General features: G+C 26.3%; 2 protein-coding genes across 2 annotated transcripts; one reads left to right on the plus strand and one right to left on the minus strand.

Annotated features, from left to right (window-relative positions):
* The first annotated feature begins 2,720 nt into the window (after positions 1–2,720).
* THG (tRNA-histidine guanylyltransferase) lies at positions 2,721–8,245 on the plus strand. Its single transcript, XM_029309563.2, has 4 exons — positions 2,721–2,982; positions 3,430–3,858; positions 4,648–4,892; positions 6,683–8,245. The coding sequence occupies exons 2-4, from the start codon at positions 3,483–3,485 to the stop codon at positions 7,109–7,111; spliced, it is 1,050 nt and encodes a 349-aa protein (XP_029165396.1). The 5' UTR covers positions 2,721–2,982; positions 3,430–3,482; the 3' UTR covers positions 7,112–8,245.
* VhaAC39-1 (V-type proton ATPase subunit VhaAC39-1) lies at positions 7,402–10,463 on the minus strand. The gene is made up of 6 exons (XM_029309562.2): positions 10,207–10,463; positions 9,607–9,957; positions 9,342–9,499; positions 9,084–9,260; positions 8,231–8,308; positions 7,402–8,112 (listed from the first exon to the last, which is right to left on the minus strand). The coding sequence occupies exons 1-6, from the start codon at positions 10,325–10,327 to the stop codon at positions 7,951–7,953; spliced, it is 1,047 nt and encodes a 348-aa protein (XP_029165395.1). The 5' UTR covers positions 10,328–10,463; the 3' UTR covers positions 7,402–7,950.
* Positions 10,464–15,852: the final 5,389 nt, after the last annotated feature.

Raw genomic sequence — 15,852 nt, forward strand, 5'->3', positions numbered from 1 at the left:
CTCTCTCTCTCTCTCTCTCTCTCTCTTTCTCTCTCTCTCTCTCTCTCTCTCTCTATATATATATATATATATATTATTATTAAATAACATATTCAAAATAGAAAGGCTATATATTAATTATATTATATATACATATTAAGAATAAAAATTAGGAATATAGAGTTATTATTTAATAAAAATATATACACTCTCTCTCTCTCTCTCTCTCTCTCTCTCTCTCTCTCTCTTAAGTATATTTTTATGTGCTATATATATGATTATCTAAACTAAATATGGCCGGTATTCACAGTTGGTTCTTAAGATCGTCTTAAGGCCTCGTTTAACCAATCAAATAGCCGCATAGAGTCTCTTGATTGATTGAACGAGATCTTAAGACGATCTTAAATATAAGAACGGACTATGAATACCGGCCTATATCTATATAAACATTATTCTAAATAATTTTAAAAAGTGTCATTTAAATGATCATCTATATATATAATTTTATTTACATAACAGCAAACACTATAACTTAGCTTATAAATTTAAGCAATATGGATTTAGATATTACTAATTAAATACAGTATATATAAGGAAATTTCTAATCCTGCTAGAACAATATTTTTTTATCATGTTCTTCAATTAAGGAGATGCTGGAGATGGTCTGTCTTACCGACCAAACTCCGATAAGTTAGCACCACATATAACCGCATATATGCATACATATATATGCGTGAAACGCGCATTTTACATATAACTTTTTTATTAAACTTGCAATCTCACTTCTAATTGTTCACTAATATTCCTTCAAGTTATTCCTTTCTCGCTAATTATATTTTATGCACAGACAAATAGCAGAACTTTTTTATTAAATAAGTATTGTTACGAGCTGATACAAGCAAGTCGATAACAAAACTGTAATTATTTAACTTTTTTGTTTTTTACATGAAATTATAATTAATGAAATAATAACGAGAACCGTTTTTATAAATATTTTAATTGTAGAAAAGGATTTACTGATCTGTATAGTTAATATATAAAAAGATTTGCAAATATCGCTATAATTGCATTCGGTCGGTAAAACAGACTATCTCCAGCATCCCTTTAATGGAAATTTTACTATATTAAAGGGAAAGAAAACAAATATATATATATATATATATATATATATATATAATAGATGTTGATATGGGTTCGTCCTATTACCCATACAGCACAGATTATTGCAATTATATTGCAGCAACATTGCAATGTTGCAAGTTGCAATGCAACATTATAAAGACATTGCAGAGATATAGGTGCACAAAATTCCAGCACACTTGTAGCAACATGACATTAATATTTCGGAAATATTGCATGTAATCCAAATTCTATAATTTATATATTGTAATATATATACATATACCCAGCAAACACCAAGTTACAGCTATATAATTGTTAGTTGTAATTTTCCACTCAAAAATATAATACGTGTATTATAACAATTATATTGTTGAGTGGAAAATTACAACTAACAATTATATAACTGTAACTTGGTATTTGCTGGGTATAATACTATAATAAAATAATTTTTTGCAATATTGTACAATAAAAGATGTTAACGATAATCAATAATTTTATTATCTTCCAAAAAGCGGACATTTTAACATTGCTGCAATTCAACAGCAATGATGTAGCAACATTTTGCAGTGAATTTGCAATATTGCAATATTGCGGTGAAAGATTGTTGTAATGTTTTTGCAATCTAACGGTGCTGTATGGGTATTTACAAAAATACAGTCTTTAATGATTTTAACTTTTGTGAAGATTTTTTTCTTATTTGTTTCTTTTCAGTGTATTATTAGAATATAACATACACACAGACTGCTATTCAGCAAGCAACACAGGCGACACAAAGTCACACTGTGTGCGACACAAGTGTTTTTTTACTATTACACAATATAACACAACCTTACTCAGCTCTTTAGCTAAGTCGCTTTGTGCTCAATTGTAGGTGCTTTCTAATTGTTTAACACATTTTAACACAAACATACACAGGAAGGCACAAAGTGTAGCGATGTGCACGACTCAATTGGAACAAAGTTAATATGCGACTTTTGAGTAGATAGTGAAGGATTTTTTATAACCATATTTATCTTGATATTTTATAATCCATGGCGATAGTGATGATCGAACTAATTGTATAATAGTCTATAAACAATAGGACATTTTAAAAAATTATATTAAATTTTTTATTTTTTCTGAGAATGTTGTATTTTTTTTAAACTATAAAAATTTTCCAGCAAAAAAATGTAGAATAATTTTTATTAAATAAGTTTCCAAAATTTTTCTACTTAATTAATATACTTTTATAAAATTTTATAATAAATATTATATTTTATAATAATAAATAATAAATTTTATAATAAATATAATTTTTATAATAAATGTATAATAAATTTTATAATAAATGTATAATAAATTTTATAATAAATGTATAATAAATTTTATAATAAATTTTATAATAAATATAATTTTATAATAAATATAATTTTATAATAAATATAATTTTATAATAAATATAATTTTATAATAAATGTATAATAAATTTTATAATAAATTGCTCGGTAACCTTAAGTTTCGCGTTGTCATCGTACGGTATCTCTCTGTAATCAGTTTCTAAGTAAAGTCCCTAGAGACTAGGGATTTTAGATTCTAGGGACTTTATTTCTAAAGACTCTAGTTCGGAATCTACCCGCCAGGATAAAAGGGCCGGCATGGGCGCGTTTAAGTTTATCTATGGTAGAACAATTGCGATAATAATAAAATGCAATATTGGAGTACATTAGAGCGATTTAGAAAACAAATTAAAAAAAGATATAAAATAGTAAAATAATTCTTATATTTCTAGTGCTTGTTCATAAAGTGTAATAAAGTGAATGGAAGTAAGGTGAAATAGATAACACAAAACTATCTCTCAATCAATTATAACTTCCGTCTTAACGTGGAGGGAATATATATTAGGTACATATATACATATATATATATATATATATATTATTATTATTATTATTATTATTATTATTATTATTATTATTATTATTATTATTATTATTATTATTATTATTATTATTATTATTATTATTATTATTATTATTATTATTATTATTATTATTATTATTATTATTATTATTATTATCATCTCTACTCCAGTTGATTTTCAAATGCATTTGTAGTGATTTGCTACTATTTTTATAAAATGTACAATAATTTATTATATATGAAATTTAAAATTTACTGAGAGAGACAAAATCTTTTCCTCCACATATGATCGTTGTTTTGGAGCATCCAGGCCAGCCAAAACAAATTACAGATTAGGAACTGCGAGTTATTTAAATTGTCAACATTTACAACATTTATTTTTTATATATTTAATATATATATATATATATATACACATAATATATTTAGATAATATATTTGGACGAACTCTCCAATGCTTCGGCAACAATGCTGCACTTCTGATGAAGCTTGCTCGAATGAAGGGTAGCCTGGTTTTGCTGCGGAGGCTTATTAATCGGGCCAAACGAACAGTCCAGCGCCGATATTTAAGCCTGACGACGATGGCGAAGAGCAAATTCGAGTACGTCAAGGATTTCGAACGGGACGACAACTGTTTGCAAAATTGTTGGATCGTAATTAGGATAGATGGCAGAAATTTCTCCAGATTCTGCGAGATTCATCACTTCGTCAAGCCGAACGATGTGCTGGCCTTGGATCTGATGAATCAAGCTGCTATCTCGGTCATGGAAGACTTCAAAGAGATTATACTAGGCTACGGTCAAAGTGACGAGTACTCATTTGTCTTTCGCAAGGACACACAACTCTATAAACGCAGAGGTATACAGCGGTGTTGAGAATTTCGAAAAGTTTACCTGCTCCAAGAGAATTAAGTTTATTCACAAGAGAGTAATAATATGATTAATTTTAGATGTACATTTATTTGTGTCTCTAACTTTAGAGGAATAAACATCTAAAGATAGATGTGAGCTCATAATATGATTACTGAAAACTGCATGTTTTACAAGATATTTTATTTTTCTTTCCAAAATACAGTAAGCTTCAAATCTCATAACTCAAAAAGTATTTAATGAAAAAATATTTTATTATAGTGTTTTGAAAAGCTGTTAAGATTTAAGCTATAAGAATATACAATAAAAAATAGCTTCTATATAAAAAATTGAAGGTGACTTTCAAATGATTATACAAGGTCCAACTAATGACATTATTTTATGTCACCCTCGAAGTCAAAAAACTTTTGTTTGAAACAATTTTTTGTATTTCATGTTTGTCTCATGAAAAAATAGAAATTTGCATTTAAGAAATTGAAGGTGATCCTCATATGACCTTGACCACACTATTTATAATAATATCACTATGTAATGCACTACTTCAAACATTACAAGTTTTGTATTAAACACTTTTCAGAAATGAGTATTGTTCGAAATAATTAAGAGATCCAGTTCAGTTTTATAAGCTAAACTATTTGAAATTAATTAGTTAAAAAAATTGGCTTTTAAAAATGTATACATAATACTATATTAATATATAAAATTTTTCATTTATTTTATTGCTAATTGATTATATTTACAAACATGTTTTTTCATACTATTTTCATATCTGTTTCAGCATCGAAATTATTGTCCAATGTAAATTCATTATTTGCTTCGGCGTACGTTTATCACTGGCCACGAGTCTTCAGGGGTAAAGAATTATATTATCCGCCATCGTTCGACGCTCGTGTTGTATTGTATCCGACAGATAAGAATTTAAGAGACTACTTAGCTTGGCGACAGGCTGACGTACATGTCAATAACTTATACAACACTTGCTTTTGGAATCTCATTTTAAAAGGAAAATTAACTCCAAGTCAGGTAATAAATATGTTTCAAATTTATTGTAATCTAATTGTATTCTAAAAAGCAAAAGATATATATGTAAATCTTATATACAATATTATAACTCAATAATTGTGTGCTATATATTTTGTACATATATATTTATTATACTATTATGATAGTTTATATTATATATATACTTTAATTTTTAATATAATATATAATAAAATATATATATTATATATATATATATATATATATATATATATAATGATAAGAATATTTAATATTAAGAATATTATATCGGCTCTTATTAATATAACACATATACAAGATATACACCTCCTTCTTCACCGGCCATAGAGCCAAACGCGATGTTATTGCAGTTTCCTCAATTTTCTTAATTTCGCAATAACATCGCGTTTGGCTCTATGGCCGGTGAAGAAGGAGGTGTATATCTTGTATATGTGATATATATATATATATATATATATATATATATATATATATATTTATTAATAAGAGCCGATATAATATTCATAATATTAAATATTCTTATCATTATATATATATATATATATATATATATATATATATAAAATATATATTTTATTATATATTATATTAAAAATTAAAGTATATATAATATAAACTATCATAATAGTATAATAAATATATATGTACAAAATATATAGCACACAATTATTGAGTTATAATATTGTATATAAGATTTACATATATATCTTTACACACACATATATACAGGGTAGGCCATTTTAATCTTTCCACTAAAATTTCTCAAAATCCGAAAGTTTAAGACAAAAATGTTTCAGATAAAAGTTGTATAATTTCAAGGGGGACATGAGATGGTGTCATTGATTTGACCTTGAATAGCCATTTAAAGGTAAAGTGAAGGTCAACTTCAATTTCTTAAATGGAACACTATATTTTTTCTTGCATACTTTTGTAGCTGACTTCGAGATCTTTCCAAAACACTACAATAAAATATTTTTTCATTAAGTATTTTTCGAGTTATTAAGGCTGCAAATTTGCAGTATTTTGACATAAAATACAAAATATCTTGGGAAATATTCATTTTTCGATTATCATACCTTAATACTTTTATGCACAAAATAATGAGATGAATCAGTTGGTGTAAAGAAAACACAGTTGCCTTTAAAAAAAATATGAAAATTGCAATAAGCAGTTAGATAATTTTTATTTAAAACAACTATGTGTTTTCTTTACACCAATTGATTCGTCTCATTATTCTGTGCATAAAAGTATTAAGGTATGATAATCGAAAAATGAATATTTCCCAAGATATTTTGTATTTTATGTCAAAATACTGCAAATTTGCAGCCTTAATAACTCGAAAAATACTTCATGAAAAAACATTTGATTATAATGTTTTGGAAAGATCTCGAAGTCAGCTACAAAAGTATGCAAGAAAAAATATAGTGTTCCATTTAAGAAATTGAAGTTGACCTTCACGTAACCTTCAAATGACTATTCAAGGTCAAATCAATGACACCATCTCATGTCCCCCTTGAAACCATACAACTTTTATCTGAAACATTTTTGTCTTAAACTTTTGGATTTTGAGAAATTTTAGTGGAAAGATTAAAATGGCCTACCCTGTATATATATATATATATATATATATATATATATATATTTTGTATATTATATTAATATTATATAATCTTATATATAATATAATATATATATATAAGTTTTATATATACTTAAATAGTATACTAAATTATATATAATTAAAAAAAAATCATTTTATTAAAAAAAATATTTTTCTTTCTACATTGCAGGCAGAAGAAAAGCTTAGAGGCACTCTAGCATCGCACAAAAATGAGTTACTTTTCCAAGAGTTTGGTATAAATTATAATAATGAATTACCATTGTTCCGGAAGGGTACAACGCTGATCCGGAAATTGGTGCCGGACGGTACAGGAAAATTAAAAACTGCTATTGTACCCTTAGTAGACGATATTATCGGCGACCGTTTTTGGAAAGAGAATCCCGAAGTAATCGGTTTGAAGAGTTTAACGACTTATCAACCATCGTATTTAGTGAATAGTAATGCGACATCCGTGCCTCCTTCACCCACCGTAACAAAACACGGAAATAAGGTTTCGTCACAAGTGATCAATGTGAATTCGAAGGAGGAAGCACACCCTAACAGAAACAGAGAGACAGACGGAGATCGAATGCAGTGCGAGAGTGAACGCAGAAAATAAATTTGTATTTTCTTCCTTTTTGTATATAATAAAATAGTATCAGAATTGTATCTATATTTTATAGTAAGAGATTTCTATAGCAGATTCATTAAGGCTCCTGGGTCCTCGTCGCGGTAATGTTAGATTGTGACGTCATAGGCGAGGAACCAGAAACCTTAAAATTTTATCAAGAGAATCCTATTAATAAATAAAAGAATGCTGCAGCAAAGGAAGAAACTTCCTTAAAAAATATGATATGATACATGTAGTGTACATAAAGTTAAAAATTATTTATTGTATTAGTAATCGTATGGAATGCAGTATATATTTTTATTATTTGATATTTACAATTATGAATATAATTAACTACTTTAAACAACTATTTTATATTTTCAACATAGAATAACATATGATTTATATTAAAGATTATAATAAACGCTAATATATGCACATACTCGTACAATACAGATTTTGCTATTCCATTTAAACTTTAAAACAAAATACGACTAATTCGAAATAATAATTAGCATGATATGTGTGCAATAAGTCATGTGCACACGTGTTATCCATATTTGACGGATACATACATACTTGCATATTTTTTCAATTTTCTAAAATAAGTTTCCTGGATAATAATTTTCATACAATTTCAGAAGACTTCTTCGACAACAATTACAATTAATATTATATATTTATTATTAATATAAATAATAATAATTATTATTATATTAATGTAAAATAATAATTATCTAATTCGCCACATTAGATGAAACAAAAATAGGCCTTAATCATGATAAATTAATTAATTACCTTATTGTTGCAGAAGAAAATGTAACATTACAGCGATTTAATATGTTCCATTAAAATATAGGGATATAATTATCTATTTTAGCACGATGCTTCTGAGCAACGCATTCCGCGATCCAGACAATATTGCGACACTCTTGTTCCTTCAATTTTAAGTAGCTATAGAATACTCCAAAGTGAAATTGTTGTAGAAATGCATGGACGTTCAAACGAACCTGTGTGAATACCAAGAAATTAAAAAAAATTTCACCACTAATATTATTATTAATATATAAGATGCATCATTAATGTTTACATATATGTATTTTTATATGACGTAATAAATATACTTGCTTCATGTTCGAAGAACTTGTCCTCCAAGGTTTTGTCGCCAGGATTGTTACCCGCGCCCTCAAATAAAGCGCTGTATTCCTGTTTAGGACATAGAGCGGAGAGAAAATGTTAATTTAAAAGAAGCTTATACAAAATTAATAATTATACAGAGTACCCAATTTTAATTGACCAAAAAGTTTCAAATAAAAGTTACTTTATTTAAAAGACAGAAGATAGCGCTACTAATCTTTTTCTGAAGAAACGTTTTCAAGGCCATTTAAAGATCATTTATATCTTTTTAAATGAAACTGCAATAATTTTTTTTATATAAATCGATTCTTCGTAATTTTTTGCATAAGAAGTTATTTTATTAAAAGTTATTAATTATTTGCATCAGTAGATTTTTTTCATTATTTTATGCATGAAAATATTGCGGAAAAATCGTTAAGAAATAAATATTTTACAAGATATTTCATAGTTTATATATTTCAGTGTCAAACTCAAGTATAAAATATCTCGTAAGCTATTCATTTTTTTGCTATCTTATTCTTATAACTTTTTATGCCAAAAATTGTAAGGAATCGGTTTATATAAAAAAAATTATGCAGTTCCATTTAAAAAAACAAATGATCTTGAAAAGTGCTCTTCAGAAAAAATCAATAGCGCCATCTTCTGTCCTCTTGAAACATTTTGTTATACAATTAAAAATAAAAAATATTAAAAATAAAAAATATTAAAAATAATTGAAACTAATACAATTAAAATTAAAAATAAAAATAAAAGTTTTTGTAGATGGTCGATTAAAACTAGACATCCTGTATATTTATATAAGCTAAAAAAGGCTTTAAATAACATATTTAAAGTTTTTACTAACAGCATAATATTCTGCTACAGCCTTCACTTGTTCATAATCGTCAGCTCTTGCCAAGGCAGCTAATCCATCTGGATTCAAACGTCCGCAGCGTGGATACAATTTGGCACGATCATCTTTACCTAATTCAGTTCCAAATGAATTAATGGTTATAATGATTGCCCTTCTATCTGCTTCAAACTGAAAGATATAAAAATAATGTCATCTATTTTATTTTGCAATATGCATATTATCATTTTATAACATAATAAAACGTCTTACAGCGAGTATTTCACACATAGTATCTGCAGTTGTACCACCAAGGTCTTTGCAAAATTTATAAAATGCTTCCAAATAAGCCTTGTAAAGTGTATTCCTTATTATCTCAATATTCATCTCGTCTAAATCTTGCTCAGATATGCAATCCACAAAGAAGGGTGCTGTAAAATAAGCGTTGCACATTTCAGATAAATAAATGATGTTATACAATAGAATGCAAGAATGAAGAACAATATAAATAACAAGTTTAACTCAATATATTTCATACCTAAGGGCGTGTCTACCAATACAGCGTTGTACAATTCAGCAGGTGTTGCAGCGACATGAATCGCCTCCATTTGCTCAAAACTACCAAGCGGATGGCATTTTGGGATTAATTCCGAAATGGGTCTCTGATGCAGAGTGCCAGTGATTAACAAAATAATATTGTCGATCATATAACTGTAAGTAATGAAATCTAGGAATTGAGACAGGGGTTCAACGGAATGATTGCGCATATGTTGAAATTCCACCACCAGTTTTTCCCTCAACTTGTCATCAATCACACTAACTGCGAGCGGAGATGGTTCATTTGCCAAGAAGCTGCCATAATCCGTACCAGCCAAATGTAGTTTCAGATCTAGAAATAATTAATTAATTTGAGCAAAAAATTATTTGTTAATAAAAACAGATTAATCAAAAAGGTACAAATTTTAAAGATTGTATTTTTTCTGATGTGACTTTTAAATCATCTTAAAGTTATATGTAAAAATATATAGATTAAAATAATATAATAATAAAAATAATAATAATAAATAATTCGAAAAATAGTTCGAAAAAAAATATAAAATAATTGAAAAATAAAATCAAGTAATATAAAATAATATACCTTCGAGCGTTTCGCATTGAACCAAATTCAGATAATCGCTCTGTTGAAGAATACCGCATTTGAAGCCACGGCATAATCCTTCCAAATAGCCGCCGTCGATATTGAATATGCATCCCTTCATTCTGCAACGATATTTTCCTCGTTCACGTGAAAAAAAGTCCGATCTGTCAAGTTCGAAACTGGGTCTCACGACTCGCCCCTTTTTTTCACGAAAATCATATGACCGAGCGACGGAAGTATACTGCGAACTGTCATGCACTGAGTTATCGATATCTCGATGCTCTCGATTCTCTCGAAATATACGCGCGCGCAATTTTGAAATACGAGATTCTGCACACAGTAGAAAAAATTACTAGGAATAGGAATAAATATATATTAAATATTAGGAATAAAAATTAAATATGTAATGAAAAAGCGCAATGAAAAAGAATTTAAAATAAAAAATATAATTATATAAAATTATATATTTAATTAATATTAATTAAAATCAGGGTTAGGTAATAATTAGTTAATTTTAAAAAAAGTTAAAAAATTAATAACTTTTAACTTAGCTTAGTTAATTTAAAATGTATTAGTTTTTAACTTTAACTAGTTATTTTTGACTTTCAACTTATTAATTTTTTTCCTAAATTAAATTCTTTTTATCTCTGAATATCATTATTGTTTTTTATAAGTTATAAACGTATTATTTTCAAATTAAAGTATTATTAACTTTTATGTTCATTTGTCATCAATTATAATTACCAAAAAAATATATTTCTATATAAAAATCAAAATTTCTTTTGTTATTTGTTATTATACATTTTAAAAGAATTAACAAACAAAATTCTAATTTAATATAAATAATGTTTTTAAAAATTAACTTTTGATTTAACTTCAGTTAATTTAATCTTAACTTAACTTTAACTGATTGTGAGTTAATTTTTTGTTTATGCAAACTTTCAACTTGACTAGTAGCGAATTCGGTTGGATGCACTAGTGCGCACTGAGTGCACATAAAGGTTATCGCACACAATTTTACAATGACATAAATAATTAAAAAAATAAAATAATATTAATAGTAAAAGCTATTATATTATCATTATTTATATTAAACAACTATAATAATAGCTCTTACTATTAATTTTCCTTGTTTAATTACTTTTGTCATTGTAAATTTGTGAGTGATAAACCTTATGCGCACTAGTGCATCCAATCCAATTCGCTATATAAGCCACTAATCCAACATTGATTAAAATTATATACAAATATTAATATATAGAAATAAATATAGAAATATAAATATATAGAAATTGTGTCAAGCAGCTGTAATATAAACACACTAGTAAAAAAAAAAAAAAAAAAAAAAAAAAAAAAAAAATAGGGAACACTTTTTAAACTTAGGCCATTTCAAACTGTTGAAACTCGGCAAAAATTATCGTAAGTCAAATATTAAAAAAGTGTTTTAAAGCTCAAAGTTTCAACTTTAACACACAGTCAATGAATTTAATTTTTAAATTTTGTTAATCTTCCCTATTGTATATGCTTTAAAAACGAAATACTGTTTTGTTTCTTAAAATTATGTATCTTTGACAATTTGAAATTCGATACAAAAAATTTCTTTCAAAAAATTCAATTAATGTTTCAGAAAGTACATTTTTCCTATAAGACGCTTTTTTTAAATTTTCTATGATTTTTTTTGACTGATTTATACGATTTTGAAGTAACTCCTATATTTTTTAGAGATTATGTCGTAACTCGGTGAAAAATCATCGTAGACAAAAGATTAAAAAAGTATTTTAAACCTCGAAATGTCAACTTTAACGTGCTATCGGTGATTATAAAAAATTTTTCTATCTTCCTTATTTGGTGCTAAATCTAAAAATAGTGATTTGTTCCTTAAAATTGCACGACGATTTGACGACGAATTGACGTCGATTCATCGTTGAATCAACGTCGATTAGATAAATCGATATCAAATCGATCATTCATTTCTGGTTGGACTAATAGCACACAAATACCGAAAGACATTTAAAGAACATCCAGAGGATGTTCGAATGTCCTCTAGATATCCTTTGAATGTCTTTTGGATATGTTGTGCTGTTAGGGTCTTGGATGGTTTAAAAATATACTCAGATCTTTTATCAAAAGTTTTAAAAGAAAGTAAACAATATATAAACGTTTCAATATTTATTTAATAATTCAATAGGTCTACGAAGTATTAATATTGCTGCTACATATAAAATGATGTTATCTATAATTAACTATATTAATTTAATTATACAATAAGCGTACGGCGGAATGTGTGTCGGATACTTTGAAATGACACATGTATACACACACTCACATACACACACATACACACACACACACATGCATACATATAAAATTATTTATATCACATATGTATTTTTACAAGTGTTTAGAAATCACGTGATATTGTACTTTTTCGAAGATAACGTCCCAAGTAGCAAACTGACGTCAAAATACGTTATTTGACGTCGAATGACGTTATTAGACATCAGAATGACGTTAGTTTGCTACTTGGATTCTAATTGAAAACATAACGTATAATATCTACGAAACACTATTGGCTTTTATATGTCGTCAAATTTTTTGTACATATATATATAATTAATTTATGTTTATATCGCCATTCAAATTAAATTAAATCGCGAGAGAGACGAATTCATGGCAAGATCGTGAATCAGCATCGTCGAAATGCAGTTATATATTATATTATAAAATATGTCATTAGACACAAGTATAATAATATAATGAGTAAAATCTAAATTTCTTCTATAATCTAATCGTTCCAAATTGTTAAATATGAAACATGAAATATATCGATATTACATATATATATATATATATTTGTGTGTATGTATATATATATATATATATATATATATATATATATATGTATACATACATATATCATGAAATATATCGATATTATATATATATATATATATACATATATGTATATATATTACTGTCATCTAGGCAGTGTTTGTTCTTCGGAACAATATCAACGAGAAAACAAAGTGTTTTCTCTCGTCGATATATCGATTGCACGTGATACAGTAGAGTCTCGTTAATTTTGGCTTAAATAAAATTCTTTAAAAAATTGAAAGAACAGCGAGAAAGCTATCAAGTCTCTCAAAATGATAAAAGAAGACACGAAGAAGATAAAAAAAACACAAGTATATATGAAATTAGTTGTTTGTGTGGAGAGATTATTAATTAAACAAAATTAACAGAGGCCAAATTTAAAAAGCTTTACTGTATCTATTTCGATTATATATATATATATATATATATATATTATAATTATTGTATATGTGTTATATAGTAAATGTTTATATACGTAGGCCTTCAATAATAAACACAACATTTTTTACATTTTTTCTATAAACAAATTTTTGCTATTATTGATTTGAAACGTGTTATTAATTAATGAGATGTAATGTTTTAACTACAATAATTAAATTATACACTTTGTTAATTTAATTTTGCTTTCTTGAGAAATAGAACAAGACATATACGATATTAAAATGTTTGTAAAAATATATATGTGTGAAAAAAATACCAAAAGTAACAGAGACAACTTTATAAAAGTTTTACTGTATATGTGTATACACAGGGTGTCCGGTAACTAACGGACCATCGATTAAGGGCGGATTCTCTGGCCAATTTGGAGACGATTTTTCCTTAGCAAAAATGTTGAAAAGTCAATAATTTTCAAATTTATAAGCAATTAAAAAAAATAGGTTTTTTGAAAACTAAACGTTTTGGAGTTAAAAGTGTAACATAATTACATTCTTCAGTTAATTTCAGGTAGAGTTTACTATAATAAAATTTTAATTTGAGGCTTAGTTATAAAAATACATAATGACAAATATTGGAAAGTTGTAAAAAATGATGACCTTTTTCGACATTTTCGCTGAGGAAAAATCGTTCCCAAATTGACCAAAGAATCCATTTGTAATCGTTGGTCTGTTAGTTACCGGACACCCTGTATATATGAGGCATTCCATACCAAATCGCTCACTTTTGTACCCGAACATTTTTTATTTGCTTCATTTTTTTTTATGTTTTTGCACTTATTGAAAGTAGTTTTTATGATTTTTTTTAGATTTTTATTTCCATCCATACTCGAGTTAAGAATTAAAAAAGGAAATTAATAAAAAAAATTTCAAATAGCTATTACTTTAAGAAGAATAAAGATATTAGCATTCATCTGGTGGTCATATTTTTTGTTTTTGAATGTATTTTTCGAAAAAAATATTGAAAACAATTTTTTTAAATAATTTGACAATGTTTTAATCAATTTTAACCGAAATTATTTTTTTCTCTCAATAAGATCCCTTCGATTTTTTTCTAAAAAATTGATAAAATTTTTGGCTTAAATACAAAATTTTTGAGCCATAAGCGAAGAGGAGATTCAAATAACTTCGATTTTTAAGACTATTTTTTTGCATTTTTTTTTTTTTTTTTTTAGAAAATTACCTTTTTTAATTTTATATATGACTCCGATAAAAAAAAGAGTTTACAAAAATAATAATACTTATTCTTAAAAGTTAAAAATAGAGAAAAATAATTTTAATATTTTTTAAGACTATTTTTTCGTTGTTTTTCTCGAAAATAATGTTTATTAAATTCTTAGATGACTTCTATCAAAAAGGAAGCTTTGTAAATAAAAGACATTAATTAAATAAAACATATTTTATTAAAAATTATAACATAATAACATTTATTTTTTAATAGCTTATATAAATAATTTATTAAAATAATTTATTAATTGTTTTCTTCTCTTTTATCTTTGTTTTCCTGTATTTTTATATATTTCGTAAGATTTTATATTAGTTGATTGAGAAAATCTTTTAACATTAATAATTTTATCCGTATTATGTATAACGCAATGCATTTTTTGTGTTTCTGGTATAGGTTTAGCACTGTTAAAACGATCAACTAGCTCAGTTTTCATCAAATCGTAATTTTTTTTTGAAGAAAATTTAACTTTAATATTGGGCAAGTTATTTAATTGAGAAGCCCATTTATAGAACTCTTATGGTGTTGTTATTTGCCGATCATGAAGAAGTTGAAGACTCGCTCGAGCAGCCATTCTTTTTACAGTACCACCTATACCATCACAAGGGCCTTTACAATGCTCAGTAGCAAAAAAATGCCTCTCTGCTTGAAAAATACATTCAAAAACAAAAAATATGACCACCAGATGAATGCTAATATCTTTATTCTTCTTAAAGTAATAGCTATTTGAAATTTTTTTTATTAATTTCCTTTTTTAATTCTTAACTCGAGTATGGATATAAATAAAAATCTAAAAAAAATCATAAAAACTACTTTCAATAAGTGCAAAAACATAAAAAAAAAATGAAGCAAATAAAAAATGTTCGGGTACAAAAGTGAGCGATTTGGTATGGAATGCCTCATATATATATATATACAGTAAAACTTTTATAAAGTTGTATATATACAGGGTGTCCTATTTTAATCTATCACCCCTCATAACTTTGCAGGAAGCAATCGTAGAGAAAAATGTTTGGAACAAAGTTGTATGGTTTCGAGGGGAACATAAAAACGTACCATTAATTTGACATTGAATAGTCATTTGAAGGTCACGTAAAGGTCATCAACAATTTC

Source organism: Nylanderia fulva, unplaced genomic scaffold (genome assembly GCF_048542155.1).
Source record: "Nylanderia fulva isolate GAGA-0341 unplaced genomic scaffold, ASM4854215v1 Scaffold14, whole genome shotgun sequence".
Classification (NCBI taxonomy): domain Eukaryota; kingdom Metazoa; phylum Arthropoda; class Insecta; order Hymenoptera; family Formicidae; genus Nylanderia; species Nylanderia fulva.

What these genes read in the sequence shown, in the direction of transcription:
- THG (XM_029309563.2), top strand. Translation starts at nt 3,483, where the DNA reads ATGAAGCTTGCTCGAATGAAGGGTAGCCTGGTTTTGCTGCGGAGGCTT. An exon ending in ACAACTCTATAAACGCAGAG is followed by an intron (nt 3,859 to 4,647) that starts GTATACAGCGGT and finishes TATCTGTTTCAG; the next exon opens with CATCGAAATTATTGTCCAAT. An exon ending in GAAAATTAACTCCAAGTCAG is followed by an intron (nt 4,893 to 6,682) that starts GTAATAAATATG and finishes TCTACATTGCAG; the next exon opens with GCAGAAGAAAAGCTTAGAGG.
- VhaAC39-1 (XM_029309562.2), bottom strand. Translation starts at nt 10,327, where the DNA reads ATGAAGGGATGCATATTCAATATCGACGGCGGCTATTTGGAAGGATTA. An exon ending in TCAATGCGAAACGCTCGAAG is followed by an intron (nt 9,958 to 10,206) that starts GTATATTATTTT and finishes AATTATTTCTAG; the next exon opens with ATCTGAAACTACATTTGGCT. An exon ending in ACAAGTTCTTCGAACATGAA is followed by an intron (nt 8,113 to 8,230) that starts GCAAGTATATTT and finishes GTATTCACACAG; the next exon opens with GTTCGTTTGAACGTCCATGC.